The 16,830-nt window shown below is 39.6% G+C and overlaps 1 protein-coding gene across 2 annotated transcripts in view; it reads right to left on the bottom strand.

Moving 5' to 3' along the window:
- Window positions 1–16,001, bottom strand: part of fgf13a (fibroblast growth factor 13a) — a 128,083-nt gene extending 112,082 nt beyond the window's left edge. The window contains exons 1-2 of one of the 2 annotated variants that reach the window (XM_088344754.1): window positions 15,439–16,001; window positions 13,177–13,334 (exon numbers count right to left, since the gene is read on the bottom strand). In XM_088344754.1, the coding sequence (XP_088200880.1) occupies window positions 13,177–13,225 (49 nt within the window). In that variant the 5' untranslated portion in view covers window positions 13,226–13,334; window positions 15,439–16,001. The remainder of the gene's footprint in view (window positions 1–13,176; window positions 13,335–15,438) is intronic. The other variant, XM_088344756.1, reaches the window with a different exon arrangement.
- Between the last annotated feature and the right edge of the window lie 829 nt (window positions 16,002–16,830).

Here is a 16,830-nt window from a genome sequence, read left to right as displayed (position 1 = left end):
CAAAGGCAAAAAGCTGGTAATCCAGAGTCGGTCCTCACCTGAAAGCGGCAATTGTCATTTTTTTTGTCAAATACAGTACACGTGGTCAGTCCACCTGCTCCTCTGGACAGTCCCACTGCTTCTCTGGCTTGCTCAGTTTTAGACCTGTGTTTATTGGCCCTGGTCCTGCCTTATCACCTCACATTCTAACTTGACTTAAATCCTTTACAGTTTTCAGGCAACTTTAATTAGTTCATGTCCAAAGAAACTATTAATCCTGCACTGGGATTTAAATGTTGGAATGCTGCAAAATGCAACAAACTGCAAGTGCGAGATCTTGACTTGGCCACAGAGCAAAATTTCAGTGCCGATGTCTTGATCATAGAAAATTCATGTCAAGTCACCCGCTCGACACTACAGTAATTCCACATGACAGCATTCCGAAACTGATCCCTCTCAGTCGGGCTCCCTTGTGGTTACAGCGGAAACCTTATTGAGCATTAATAAAAACTCGGATGACCCCTGCATGCTCTCGCATTCCTCGACAGCCTAACCGCATTGATTCTCTTTCACAGCGGACCGACTGCTGCAACACAAAGACAGCATGTGCTTGTTGCGTTACATTTATCAACACATAATCCAGACTGAGGGAAAAGTGATGACATATTCATAACTGGGTTATGTTTTACAAATAAACTTAATTTGGTTGACTTCCAAGAGTGTGAAATGAATTTTGTTTTTGACCTTATTGAAAAATAGACACAGATTGACAGGGACAAGGTCACTTTGACCAACCAGATGACTAAGAAACATTTTCTGCTGAAGTCAACTTTTTTAGGTCATATTCATCTTTGTCCGTTTTTGGGGAATCGTAGCATCCAAGTGAAACGGGTCATCACGCAACAGTTTAGAACCCATTCAACTAGTTCATCACTATTGGCCTTCTGTGACAAAGATCACCACAATTATGTAGATTATATTTACACAGGATTAACTGCCTTCACATCACTGTGTTCATTTCTGAAAGTAACATTTTCCGTAATCCCAAATCCTAAAGTACTAATCCGCTACCTATCTGGAGTTCTGAACAAAACCATTACTTTGATGAGAGCTTGGGATTAACTAGAGCTAAAAAAAAGCAAACAAAAAACCAAGCAGTTCAAGGGCAGGTATTTCCCTTCCATCAATGTTTGACCAAAAACAATGCCGTCTTTAGGCAGGCCGGCGCAGGAGAGCATATAAATACCAGGTAAGGTTTTACATTTGCAGCAAAAACATGAGCGCAGATTTCAGCCATCAGCGGGGAACCGAATAACAAGGAGCTAAGGCGAGATCCACCAACAGTTAACTTGCCCTTCAAGGAATCTGAGCATCATCACCCTTTCCGTGACTTGTGCAAGAAATCAGTGCCAACTGGTTCCGGCGGATGCTGAGCTCTCAAAGCCGTTCACTTCAGAAGCTCGGCGGATTACAGCCGCCCGCGTGCTGACTAATGCACCAGAATATTCAAGTGTTTAGAGGCATTAAGTGCAAAACACTTCTGGCGGTGACGGGACAACAACAAATACCGCTTGCAAAAAAATCACTCAACTGATGCAATTATGAGGCTGGACAAGACTTGTAAGTATTCAAGTAATGATCTGTCCTTCGGTTGTCTCATCTCATCATTAGCCTTACCGCTTATCCTCATTAGGGTCGCGGGGGGGGGGGGGGGGATTGGGGGGGCTGGAGCCCATCCCAGCCATCTTCGGGCAGTGGGCAGGGGACACCCTGAACTGGTTGCCAGCCAATCGCAGGGCACACGGGGACAGACAACTCATTCGCTCATTCACACCTAGGGACAATTTGGACCGGCCAATTCACCTGAAATGCATGTTTTTGGAATGTGGGAGGAAATGAGAAGTCGGTAAGCGGAGTGCCCGGAGGAAACCCACGCAAGCACGGGGAGAACATACAAACTCCGCACAGAAAGTCCCAAGCTGGATTTGAACCCACGACAGGTTCCCATGACATGAACTGTGCCGCACAAGCGCTAACCACTGCGCCGCCGTGCTGCCCTCCTTCGGTTGTGTTTTTTGCTATTTTTTTTCAGTAGTTTGATTTTGAGGCAATCTGGGGTATGATCACAGTGGGAAAAAAAATCACTGTGGCTTTTTATGAAAATTATGTTATATTACCTGAAAATTATATCAGTATAATTTAAAGCAATATATTTATGACACTGATGGGACTAGATAACTTTTTTCTCTATCCCTTTTGAATTCAATCGTGTTATTATTGTTTTGTTTTCGTTGCAAAATTGATTGCAGGTAATAAAGTAAATTAATAATATAGAATTGATGTTCGAAACATATAGACCCGCATGATTTACATTGTTCTAGTATTTCAGGCCAAATTTTCATCCCCTAGTAACTACAATGTTTTTTTTTTTCATTTCAAAGTGAGTATATGGTACACATCTGCACAACACAGTCAAAAAGATCTTGCTTCTAACCGTTTTTGTTGAGTTTGTGAGTTTTCCTGTGCTGGAAATTGTCATTTGTTGTGAGTTTGACGGACTGGGATAAATGAACTCTTTATCACAATCGAAGGAAAGTTTGGATTCTTTAGAATCTTTGTACTCACTTAGATCTTACAAATAAACGTGATTGATTCCTCTACACGGAAAAAAAGTACTGTCCCACACCTGAAAATGTGGTCTCTAAATATTTGGCGGAAGAAGAGCAGTGCCACTGGAGAAGAAATATGTTGGCTATGCTGTTGGCAAGCAACTCCGCTTTACCGCAAAAAAAAGCTGTCAGTATTTTTACACCATCAGTGCCGTTGTTCTGTGGCGGGATGAAAACTGGATGGGATTGCTGAATTTTCAAATCATATTCTCTTACTTTCCAACTTAACCTGGCTCTTAAAAAAGACACCACTGCTCAGAATTACATACATTTTAAAGACTGTGATCTACATGGCATGAGATACTTTCTGTCCAGTGTCCAGTGTATTATGAATATTATTGATAAAGTTACTCTGTAACTCATTACTGTGCTTGCAGATGCAGAGTGAGGCACGCAATTCTCTTGACTCATGTCAGAGGGCGATAGTGACACCAAGGATTCTAAATTGCTCACACATAATACATTCAGTAGATTAAGCAAATTAATTCGGAAGCTAACAACAAGTAAAGCCATTCAAGTGATTATTTTCTCTTTGCATGATCTTTTTTTTCCTCATGGAGGATTACATATTTATTGCTGCATTTATTCAAAATGAGCAGCACATAGACTACATTTATAAGTCAATGTATAACAATTAATCCTTTTCTATATGCTAAAGTTTATAAATAGCTTTGTTGCTCTGCCAATCAAAGGCTAAATAAGAGGTTGGTTCGTTTATTTGTAAATGTGATTGTGCCTCACCAGATCAAACCTCCCACATGTCACTTGTGGCTAATAATATATTTTCCAATAAAGGCAAGAACATTGCATTGAAAACATGCAAGAGAATAGCTTTAGTGTACTTTGTGGAAGAATACCCCCTATCAGACGAAACAAAAATAATTCACAGTGGGTTTTCTTTTTTCAAACATTGTCTAGAAAAAAATTTCTACCCTTGTGAGACTCGCAACGATGACATCATGCAATTAAGGTTGTTTTATTCTAAACGCCAATCATAAAATTAGGGGGTGTCTTTTTGGCTCTTGTAAGAAAATGTCCGCACATTTCAGGGCAAAACGATAACATTTGGTGCGGCCTTTTTTCTGTCGATATCAAAAAGGAAGGATTCGACCCAAAGAGCTCACGAAGGTGAAACAGAAACATGAAAGGCAAACGTGAGCTGACAGAAGAAGAAGCCACGTCGTGCCCTCAATCAACACGGAATGTTGCAAGGGAAGCTGGCACATCTCTGATGCCGGGGACGTTATTTTGCTCCTGGCACCATCACCCCATCCACATCAGAACCAGGACAGAATTTTGACGAGAAACCAATGCGGCACATGCTCTGGACGTCACGCGTCATGAAGGGGTTATGAAATATTTGCCCCATCTGAGTGGTAATTTCACAAATGATGCTGCTTGATAAGGTAACTCTGCTTGTTTCAGTGTTTATTATTGAATACATGTAGAGGAGATTGCATAGGATGCCAGTTCATTATTTAAACTATTATTTCTCATTGCTGTTTGTTATTATGACTATTATGCACTGGTTATGTCGTTGTCATTATGGACCGATAATGTTGCTGTTTTTTGATTCCACACCCTTGAGGGTAGATCTTCTTTTGTAACGTAAGAAATGTAATAAAAAGAAAAAGGCTCAGGGAGGACCTTTAAAACAGATTTAAATTTTGCATTGTTAGAGGTTTTTTTTTTTGTACAGTCCTCTCCTTTTCTCATAGCAAGTTCAAAATTAATTGATGTATTCTCTCTATATTTTGTGTGTCATTTGAACTATTTACCTAACACTGCTCAAAGGTGGGGTGCATCTTTTGAAGTGTCCTTAAAAAGTTGAAAGTACAATATTTTCACTGTTAAGTTTGTGGTTGCAATACTCAATTGAGTTGAAAGTGCCCGTTATATTTTCTTCCCACCACACCTATCCTCTGTGCTTTACTTTTATCAGAGCTGCTTGGGATTTGCAACACATGAGGAAGCAGGAAAGGTGGAAGGGTGGAGGGGTGGTTGAGAGTGATTTCATGCTCATCCTTGAGGTAGTTTGTTACTGTAGCATGAAAATTGTGAAAGTTAAAAAATGACTGTTGTGAATACAGACTCAAACCCAAGGAAAGCTGGTAAAGAGTTTATTCTAGCAGATGCAGGTGGATGAATAAATTGATACTAAATCACATTTTTAAAATTCTAATAATTTTGTCTAAAAGAAAAAAATGCCTGTCTATGAGTGAGCAAATGTTACAGTTCACGATGCCGTGGGCTATACATTTTAGCAGCAATTTAAAGAAAAATGAATACCACAGGAAAATTGGACTGTGTACGTAGAAAAAACGAAAAAAGTGACTGTAAAAATCTAAAAATGGTATGTAGTCTTTTCCAGACCACACTTCCCATAATTAGTTATAGTATAATTTCAATTTTCGGGGGCTGCTGTGACAGTCCGGCTAAATTTGATATAAAATATGACAAGACCTTCAGGCACAACATAGGACGATGCTAATTTTTGGCAAAGAAGAGGATGATGTCTGTTTTCAGGGAGGGTAGAACAACACTAGTTGTGAACGTAGCAAGACAGACAGAAACGAAATATATATTTTCATAAAGTGTCCCCTCTACAAACGAGCTATTCTAATTTCTAGAAATACAAGGTATGAGATGTCGTTCAAGCAAAAATATTGCCCGACATATCCATAGTTAAAAGAGCCGTTTTTTTGCTGAAATGTCCCACCTTGTCGAGATGTCCCACCATAGGCTGATCTGAAAGCAATTTTGTTTTCTTTATAATCAAGTCAACTCGACAACACTGAAACTCAGAATCGTTGCAAACAGAACTTTAACTGATGATATGAATTGACGGTTGTCATGCATCCAGAAACTGCGTGATTACAATAGTGAACGAAACACCACCAGAGAAAAACACGCCGGGCGTAAAAGCTACTTCAGAAAAGAGTATGTTGAAGCAGTGAAAGTGTCAAATAAGACTAAATAAAAACACAAATACTAAGTAGTCACCGCTTTCAACTGAATGAATCAGCGCTTTCAAAGGGACGTAGTATTATAGGTAGGACAAAACGGTGCCCATTTTCCCAGATGCGCACTGGACATTGTCTCTATGGGTAAGAAGGAATTTCAGAATACCGGCTCACGAAGCCATCACGTTCATGAACGACACTACAATAAACATAGAGTAATGGGTCAGGACAAGTGCCATTTTTCTATCGTCAGGAAAACATACTAGTTGTATCCACAACTTTGAGAAAAGCATTACAGCTAACACGTGAAAGGCTCAAAGTGCAGTAATGCACTAAAATGATGGTGCCAACCACCATTAAACATGAAGTAAAGATGTAGAAGTGAGAGTCTCACGGATGGCGCTGTTCTGACGTGAATACTTGCCATAAGAACCGGTCTGGCGGTTTCCGGCTCAGCGGCACAGCGCCGGCGGAATGCGTGCGTCATGCTTCCGCGCTTCAGTTTGTCGCCCCGCATTAGCTTCACGAGGATGTAGCGGCAGCTAACGTGGCATGAAGAGCTAGTGCGTATAGCGCCGGCAATTCGCAGAAGCGTTCGCCGTGCCTCTCGCGAAGGCCGCAGGAGATGATGAGGGCAGCCTTGACTGGATGACCCACAACGGCAAAATGACGTCATTCGCATTAAGTTGGCACAACATCCAATTTCCATGACGGAACAGGACAACATAGGTTCGAAGCCAGAACATCAAGGACAAACCGGTACCATGTATGCTCAGGTTAGCTAAGGTTAAGAAAATCTCCAAAATGTGTTTTTTTTTCATGATAAAATCATCCCTCAATGGTTTATCAAAGGGAGACTGTTTAATATGTGACAACTCAATGTAGATGTATCGTGTAGTGCAACTGAAAACGAGTGCATCAAATACAAGGAAGAATACAAACCGATGGGAATCAAAGTGACCAAACGGCACCATTTTTCATTGTTCCCATTTCTTCCCAAGCCGTTTAGGAAGTTTTTGGTTGATGGGGTCCACTTAGCAGGAGAATGGAGGACAATCATGTAATCCCACTCTAGGAGCCCCTTATGTTTTGTAAAATAAATGTTTTTGACTTACAAGTATTTCTTAAGAAATACACATTTATATGAGAGTTCTTGGATTTTTGCACATTATTCCATCAATATTGTTGTTGTTTATTTAAATGAAAGAAGTTTTGTTTGTTTTTTTACCAGTAAGAATGGCTAAATAATACACATAGTCTGTGTTGTCCTTACAACAACTGTATTTGTTTATCAGATAATTGATTAATAATAATAAAATGCCGGGAAAGGATGTGAGATCACTAAGAAGTGTTCTACATGTACATTTTGTGTTTATCAGGACTTTATGTTGAAAAATTTAGTTCTGCTTTCAGGTTTTCGTGTCACTTCCTGTTTGGCTCTGTTGTCGTCAGTAGCAACACACTGGCTCAGGAACAGTGCACCATATTTTTTTCAATTAACAACTTATGGCCGTAAGTTTCAGGAAGGTGTATAAGATGTACAAACAGTGTCTTGCAGTATTTTGGTTCAATGTAAAGTTTATGTATGTTATTTTTGCGAAAGGAAGGAATTAAACGTCAGTTAACAGTGGTCCCGTTCTGTCTCCGGGGGTTTAGCTGAGTGTCATAGCGATGACATTACAAAGACGTTTTAAAGAATTATTCATATAGTCATTTCTAAATGTGCCAATTATGGACATATTGTTGTTTTAACATAAAAGAAAAATCGCATACATTCATATTTGGGGAATACTGTAATAGTGTTGGTTCATCCTTTTTTTTCTGTTTGTTTTTTTCTGAGACATGGGTTTTTTTTCACACAGCAGCGATAAGGTGGCGAAAAGTTACCCTAAAACCCCAAATAATTGAGAAAAACAGTATGCATTTAAAATGATTACAATTAAAACTTTTTTTTTCTAAAACTGACAAGAATTATTGTGAAATTTTGTAATGTCATGTAAAATAATGTTTTCACTTATTCCATTGGTATTAAAAGTCTCAGTTTTTGGAAGTTCACCTAATTTTGCGCTATGTGTTTTTTTTAAGATTCGATTAGGAAAAATAAATGCAATATGGAGTATGGACACATTTTCAAAAAACAAACTCAAATAAAATATATTACACAAAAAAGAACTAAATCTCACAAACACTAAAACTGTTCAGACCAATGATTGTTAAGACCAAACTAAAAAAAAAAAAGGTGGCTTTTACAAATAAATCATGAAAGAATGTATGCATAATTTCTAAAACTTATCCTTTTCTTTAGAATAACTCTCCAAAAACAGTATATTTTTATGAGCATTCCATGTTGTTGACTAAATTTGGTAAAATTGTTTTGTTTTTGTTTCTTTATACAATTCATGATAGGTCTGTAATCATTTTAATTTATATTCTTGTGTATTTCAGAGATGCCGTGTTTTATGTTTTTTTTTTCTATATGTGACAAATTAAAGTTAACTCTTGTATTTTATAGTTTAGTCGTAGCACTGAAAAGTAAATATTTCAATTCAGATTTTGTTATGTTGTGTGTTTATCAGATTTTTTGTGTTCCTTAGTATGAAAAAAGTTCACGGTAGAGTCAAGAAATGAATACATAATTTAGTAGTATATTATATATTTGAGAGTAAGTGTCAAGTATATGTGCAAAATGGTCCAATATTATTGGTGATATATCAATTAAAGCAAACTAAAACTCCAAAGAGCCATTTGGGAGCAGAAAGAGCAGTCTTGTTTAGGTGAGCTGAGCCGAACGAAGTCACTACAAAATAACCTTAGACTTCATTGAAAAAAGGAGAAGATTGGTCCTTTTTCAACCAAGACAAATATTTCTTTGGTTAAAAGTTTTTGCAGTGTTCAGTCTGAGTATTATCAACACAAAGAATCCAAGGCTCAAGCTAACATTAGCCACAGACGCCATTCTTGTTTCTGTCAACAAAAAAAGGTCTGTCTGAGTGCATAAATGACTTTGGCTTAAGGGACCTTCTTCTCGAGCTCAATAGTCAAGAATCAAACCAGCCGGGAAGCTTCCCGCGCGCCCCCCTTGTAATTCTTGTGCATACTCGGTAAAGACGAATTTCGGATTGGGCCGAGCGGCGGCACTTGAGTGAGTCAGCCATTGACGGCAGCCATCGATTCGGACGGAGGAGTTGAAGAGAGACAAAGATGCTCTCCGGGTTAATCTCCACATCGATTCTGCAGGCGCATTTCTCAGCACAAAAAGGGTTTTTATTCTCTTTTTTGTGCCGACAAGATTTCAAAGGGAAATATTTCAACAAAATATATTTGTTAAGATTCTTTCGCTTCTAGCAGTTAAGTTCTTTGCCGCAACTGTTCCCAAACACGTCATAGTATTCAATTAAATGTCTTGCATGCTGCTAAACAGCATTTGGCAGGAATTTGACAGGACAATACAGCAAGTTGGCGGCTTCTCATCCAAAATGTCAAAGATTTGCTCCCATATTTGTCTCTGGTACCATGACTAAAAACAGTGTGATAATTAGATAAAATCTAATGCCTTTCTGAATGTGGTTTATTTCACCGGTGAATAAGATTCAGCTACCTGAATCTGATCTCCATTGCATCCAATATTATGAGATTGAGGTCAGCGATAATTTTTGACTGATCAATTAATGCTCAAGTACAGTAAAACCTCGTGTATACTATGCTTTTTAAGTAAAAAAATATATGTTACACACAAATAAATACTGTAAGTAACAACATAATTGACTATTTGATTCATGTTAGTTACATTTAAGGATCAATTAGGATTTGATATTGTTTAAATGAAGTTACGTGCGACCCAGAGATGCGGACATGTACACACGATATTCACTTTCCACACTTTAATTTCCAGCCACAATATTTTGAACCCAACATTTTTGCTCTATTTTCATTTCTTTATTATTGCCTTTGAGTCATTGCCCAAAAACATTTTATCTTTGATAATCATTTCAAACTCATCAGCTTTGAGTAAGGAATTCAAACTGAACATGCCCGTTTCTCAGTTAACCACCGACTCCTTCGTGTGGCCATGGCCATAAATGGCCGCTCTGGTATTGTCAAAGACTTTAAAGATAAAAAAACGGGGTATCCAAATGTCTTCTTTTTTAAGGTGACGAACACGATTCAACCGAATGCCAGGAAGAACCGCGACAGAAGCATACCAGTCAAATTACCGGTATTTCCTCATATTTTGTATGTTTTATTTTTTCAAATTCTTTTTTGTTACACCTATCTCGCCTTGCCCCTTTCGTCATTTAGCATAAATGGGGAAATAACTTTTAAGAACGCTAAAATATTCATTTGTGCTGTTTAATTGGTATATAAAATAAACATGTTTACACAAATCACCTCAGTTTTTAATCAACATAGTCTGTCCTGTTGTGAGTACCATCTTTTCCTCAGTATGATGCGCAACAAATTATAAGGTGCAAAAAAATATAGTCTCTTTTCATATAGTTTTTATATATGAGGCACATTGGATTATAGGGCACATAAATTGAGACTACAGTAAGAGCTACCGTGTTTTTGTTGTTGTTGTTTATAATCGTAAACTTACTGCATGCTATACTAAACTGATTGATTAGTCAAAAAGTGTCACTGATAAATATTGCAAAAAATTGTTTGCAACGGGAATCGAAACTCAATCGCGGCCTCGACAGCACTGACCACATTAGACCAACGGGTACAGATGACATACAAAAAGGCGTTAGACATTGTCTCATTAACACACTATTTCTATGTGCCAGAAAAAGGGATTTGCATAGTGCATATTTTTCTGTATTCTGATAAATTGAACGGTCCTTCCACTTATTCACCTGTGCATCATTTATGTTGCTGTTTTATATGTAGCTGTAAGTAAAAGAGCTTGTACTTTGTTGAGACATTTTCTTTTCTGTGTATTATGTATACGTACGGAAAAGAGCTTTTATTTTGTTAAAATACTTTCTATATTCTGTTTTTGTTCTTTGCCAAGTTATTAACACATAGATGAAAAATTAGATATAATTTGTAACCTATTAAAATGCAGAACAAAATGTACTATGCAAATCTATGTTTCTGGGATGGTAAAATAGTGTTATGATGGATAAACACTAATGCCTTTTTATGTCATCTGCACCACTTAGGGGCCGGTCACACAGACATTTGCGGCTGAATCACGGCTAAAATTTTGCGTTTTTTTTTTGCCCGTGGTTGCCCGGGATGGAAAATGCGCAAAATTGGCCAACCCGCTGTTGATCTGTGGTATGGCCGGAAAAAAGACGCCGGCGACTGTTCCGCTTCCTCTCATCGCGTCATTTGCGCATCATTTCCGTGTTTAGACCACGTGTATAAAAACTGCCGAGCCGGTGTTGTGCCCAAATCCGAGTCCTACGCAACACCCATAACCGCCCCAACCCCCCGCGTGACTTTTTCATCCACGTTTTAACAAACGCATTTTGTAGAATACGATCGCACTTTATTGTTTAAATAAATGCGTTATTTAGACTAGGATCTCCCAATTGTTATAATTAGCTCGATTTATAGTTTTAATAAGCGTTTTATATAGAATACGATCGCTTTCGTTGGAAGCGCAGCAGAATGCGCGTTCACGCGAGGGGGGGAGGATTTTATATACGGTGTGCATTACCGTTCGATTACGTTCACAACAAAAACAAAGACGGAATGGTTTAAGTTGTATTACATTTCCAACAAATGCAAGACGAAGTGGTTTTGGTTATATATTCGCCATCACATTCCCTAAAAGTGAGATTAAACGAGGTAAATGTGGTTGTAATAGCGAGGGGAAGCTAATCTCGGAAACGGACTGTAGAAACACAGTCCCGTGAAGATCAAGATTTCAAGCTATGGCATCAGTTTTATTTTATTATCTTGATAAGGACTGTCAATAAATAAAAATGGATTGAGACGAAGTCACTACGCTGACTGGGGGGCGGGGGTGAGGTTTAAGGGTTGTTGGTCTATCTTCTTTATTCATTATTCATTATCTATCAGATAATAAAACGCTGCAAAGCTTAGGAGCCGAAATTCTTACTCTCAGCCAAAAAGCCAAGTTAAGGTCCTAGCAATAAAGCGTTGCTGCGATCATTGCGAATGCGCCGAAAGATTTATTCGAAATGAAGAGAAACTATGCTGACGGGGATCCATGTTCACCCATTTGACGTCACGAGCACAACTGACGTGTCCTCGGCATTCGCGCTGTTTATACGCGGAGAAAGGCGTTTGAGTGTCACACGCTTAACACGCTAATTTCACGTAATAACACCGCGATACAGGCGCAGAACATGCTATTACCATGCTCCACCCACGATTACCCGCTGAAATTTCCCGTCCTACCCATGTGTAACCACGCCCTGGCCGCGGCCAGAGCACGTCGTTCCGCGTCATTTCCGCGTCATTTCCTCGTGTTGACCACGTGTGCGGCACGCGGTTTAAACACGTGCTCAAACTTTTGAGCTGCTCAAAAGTTTTGAACGCGGCCAACCACGTGAAAATTTGCGACCGCGAGTAAAGCACAGCTCTATCTCGTCTATATGGCGGTCTCTAAACGTTCAGCAGCGCCCAACGGCATCTGCTTCACGGACAGAAACTTCTGGCCGTGGATCAGTCTCGATACGCTCGTGAAAGGCTGCGTACCCGCGCTCTGAAGAATTGAGCAGGGCAAAATTTATTTGCGCTGCCACCCGCGCGCGAATTTCCGAACTCGTGTCAAGCACAGCTGTATCTCGTCTGAATGGCGAACTCAATGCGTCCAATAGCGTCCGCCTCAAAGGCAGAAATTTCTGGCCGTGATTCAGCCGCAAATGTCTGTGTGACCGGCCCCTTATGGGCTAGTGACAGTGTCGGCGCCCTCACTGCCATGACCCGAGTTCGAATCCTTTTGCATACAATGAGAATACGTTCTCACATATATTGCGAATTGAGTCAGTGACACTTATCAACTGATCAATTATTGCTCAAATATGGTAGTATACTGTAAAACCTTGTGTAGTAACGTACACCTATCAATACTGTATGCATTTCCGATCTGATCCATCGTATTCTGTTGTGTATAAAGCGCATGGTGTCATAAGACACACTTTAAATTTGAGGTTTTTAGGTGCACCCTATAGTCCAGAATATCTGACTGTGTTTAAGAGGTTTGTTATTGCTTTATAAGGGAAATCACAATCATTAAGAAAAAGAACAATTGAATGAGGTTGCCAGGTATGCGGATGTCTCCATCACCCTGCTCGCATCTTTATTTTTCTTCTTGAGTTTACAACCTCCATGTGTGCTATGATTGGCTGCAGCATCGCAATCATCAAAACAAAAGCTCATCGTGCACAATGTCGGCTTGCTACTTCCACATGCTGACAACAGCTCGCCATCAGTGCTCGCACTGACCCGGTGCTCCATGCAAGGGTGGGGGTGGGGGTCACTGGACAACCTTCATTCTCATTATTATTGTTATTGTCGTGGAGGGTGTTAATAAATAGCATTCAGTGCAAGGCCAAAAGGAAATGAAATTTTTGCCGTGCACTCACCCTTGGAAGCATCCTTGTCTTCTTTAGGCTTGGCCACTTTTCCGCTCATAGATCCCAGTTTGGATGCGTAATTCCCGATTTAGACAAGAATCTTAATTGATGGCTTATCTGGCATCAATCAAATGCTGGTGTCCACGTGCTGAGATAAGATGATGGATCTGTTAGGGGAAAGGGTGGACAAAGAAAGACAGTTACGCCGATTACCGTATTTTCCGCACTATAAGGCGCACTGGATTTTAAGGTGCACCCCCGAAAATAAAATATTTGGTGATATTTTTCCCACAAGTAAGGCGCACCGGACTGTCAGGTGCATGAAATTAAAACTACAGTAAGAGCTAGGGTTGCACTAAAATAAAATAAGTACCTTATTTGTGCATTGATTGTTCACGCGCTGATCGCAATTTCAAAACTTAGATGCAATAAGAACTGAACTCGGAATTGCAGCGGGGGAAAGCACTGGATCCTATGCACTAAACAACTACGGATAAAGACAACACACAAATAGGCTTTAGCTTTTATGTCATTATCACATTATTTTCTTTTATGTTAATATTAGGGCGGGCTGCAAGGATATTGTCGGAAATTAAGCCACTCCGTGGTACAGAAAAGGATGTGGACCACTAAAATGCAGTATTGTATTGCAGACTTTAAGAACCACACGAAATTCTGAACTAAATAAAAATAAATGCATTGTGGGAAGTAAATTAGCCATGCTGAAAGATATAAAAAACATATAGCTACACGTATTCATCAATGTATGTTACTCGCAATGCTTAGTCTAAGTTTAGAAAAACTAAAATAGAATTTCATAGCAAGTTTGAATCACTTCTCTTCTCGTTTCTCTAAAACAGTATTTGTATTTTTGTGGTGGGTGGGTGGTGGGTTAATCCCTTGACCACTAGGGGCACCAATTCCTGTGGTATTTCTTGAACAATACAGCCTGGTGCCGCCAATCCCCCTCCAGGTCAACAAATGTTTCCACCTGGTCCTGAATCATGGACCTTTCATGTGTTAGGCTTGTGACTATAAATAGTGTGATAATAAGGCTAGACCTATTGCCTTGTCCTATGTTATCTATGTCCCTAATGAAATGAAATGATATGATCTGCATTTATATTGCGCTTTTTAAGTCAAGACTTCCCAAAGCGCTTTACAGTGTGCTTCACATTTCCCAATAGCGGCCATGCAGCTATGTAAGGCGCTAACCTGCTTATTGGGGGCATTAGGGGTTCAGTGTCTTACCCAAGGACACTTCGACATGTAACACGGAGGAGCCGGCTATTTACCAGTAGACCACTAGCGGTACAGGACCCATTAAATGGCATTTAAGCTTATGCTACTATCACACTATACTAAGGTGCCAGCAACGCTGATTTGAATAGTACATTCTATTTGGCTTGTATAGTATTATGTTAAAGAATTTTCTGTTTTCTCCATTATTTAAAATAAGTTGGTGAAGAAGTGGAGATACCATCTAATCTATCAGAATGTACTCTGCAAATTAGAGCTCAATGACCGTGAGTAAAAAAATAGTGTGATAATGAGATAAGTAATGTGGGGTTCTCCAATGCTGTGCCTGAGGGCATAAGCGTACTCCCCAAGGGTATCTAAGGGTGCCTGCCGACCTGTTCTCTATAAAGCTTAGCAGCACTGGGTTATTGTGATATTCTAGAAAAAAAAATGTGTGGTTAACTGAGTCTTTTTAACCCTACTTTTAAAAACGAATTCGTGATAAAATAAAATAATAAAAGGATAAGTTGTCATTTTAGAAATTGATATTACCCTACACTAAATAAACAAAACGTAGCTCTGCTTGAAAAAGAATAGAGACCCCTGGTGTAATTCCTTGTCATTTGTACCACTGGTGATCGAGTGTTAAGTGTTAGCACGTTCACCAATACTGCTCGGGCTCTATTCCGCTTGCATGCAATGTTTTGCAATGCGTGATATGATTAATCATTGCAAAATAATTGCACAATTATGCTAATATATCAGAAAACCTTGTTTGGTAACCCAAACCTATAATTACTGTGTGCATTTCCAATCTTATCAACTTTAATATGTGATCCAAAAAAGTGTTCTTTCAAATTGCCGTCCATATTGGGGTCTTTGGGTGCGATTTGTAGTGTGGGGAATACGGTAGATTTTGGCTTTCATGCACGTAGAGTAGACAATGGTCGTGCGTATGCGTCCGTATGCAGGCAAAACAAAACCGCACAGCGCGCACAAACGACAAAAACGCGTCTTTTTCCGCGGTCTTACCTTATCTCGTCCTCGCTGCGTGCATGCTACATTAATGCACGTGGAGAAAAGCTCGCGCTCGCAGCATCAAGTCCTACCGCTCGCTTGCGTGGACGCGAGCGGGTGCAACACAAAAAAGGGAAACAAAGAGGGGAGGGAGGCTACACGACGCGCAAAAAATGAGGCTCAAAAACAGAACCAGAAAGCCAGAGGAGGGCTGGTTTGAGACAAAATGCTGGATGGAGTGAAGCCATCCAGCGTGGCTCCTTTTCGGTGGTGCTTCTTTGCCTTTCTGGGCTACCCCAAAGGCTCGCAGGCGCTCAGGTCGCGATCAACAGGACACGCAACAGCAGCGCGCAGCACGCACGTCACGCACAAGACGATTGGCTGGCTTCATCCATCACTCGCCCGCAATCAGTGCAGCGATTTTTCCAGATTTCCCTTTTTCGTTTTTCTAGATTCTGTGTGCGCTGTGACAGGCGTGGAGAGCAAGTTCACCTTTGCTGAGATGCAGTAGGAATGATGCGTTTGGTCGAGGCTTACTTTGCGCATTTTCGCTCGAGCGGTGGTCACATGACGGGCATGATGTGATTGAATGGATGGATAGAGAGAAAGAGAGAGAAAGAGAGAGATAGAGAGAGAGAGAGAGAGAGAGAGAGAGAGAGAATAAAAAAGCGAGCGAGGCAGAGGAAGAGAGTCAAAGATGGAAAAAGAGAGAACACGAAAAAAGAGGAAGAAACGAAAAGAGAGAGTGAATATGAGATGGAGAGAGCGAAAGAACAAGAGAACAAGATACAAAAAGAGAAAACAAGAAAGATACAGTTAGTATGCTATTACAGTTTATGTTTTAATATAATAATGCATTTTTAAAGAGACAGTGGGTAATATTTAGTGCCTTCTAGAAGTAAAAAATATTTCAGTAAAAAAAACATTGATTTGAATATTAGGGGGAAAAAAACATAAACTACGTTCATTTTTATAAAAAAATATCATAGGAGATTTGAATTTTTTATATGTAGTAGAATCCTTACCTAGAGTTCACTGTCATGCTTGTTTTGCACCTTGCTGTTATGCTGTGCTCTGTATCACTGGTTTTCCTTCGCATTAAACAGTACAGCGCCATATGGTGGACACATTTTACACACTGGGGCCTTAAAGGATTAATTATATTGAATATATATTTATCGAATAATTCATTCAAGTATCTGTGTACCTTATTTTTAACCATTTATTGTTATCATGTACTGTTTTCATTTTGAAGGGACCATTTCATTATTTTACCCATCTAGTAATGCATTAATTTAATCCATGAACGACTAGAATATACAGTAGTAAATATACACAGTCCTTCACAGGGCAAAGAGGCTTCGAGCCTTCGATATGTCACAACGGCAAAGGACATAACCCCATTGT

The sequence above is a fragment of the Urocampus carinirostris genome, chromosome 9 (assembly GCF_059441175.1).
Source record: "Urocampus carinirostris isolate Australia breed hairy pipefish chromosome 9, RoL_Ucar_1.0, whole genome shotgun sequence".
Taxonomy (NCBI): domain Eukaryota; kingdom Metazoa; phylum Chordata; class Actinopteri; order Syngnathiformes; family Syngnathidae; genus Urocampus; species Urocampus carinirostris.
The sequence above is the reverse complement of the archived record's forward strand: the minus strand, read 5'-3'. Positions and strand labels throughout refer to the sequence as shown.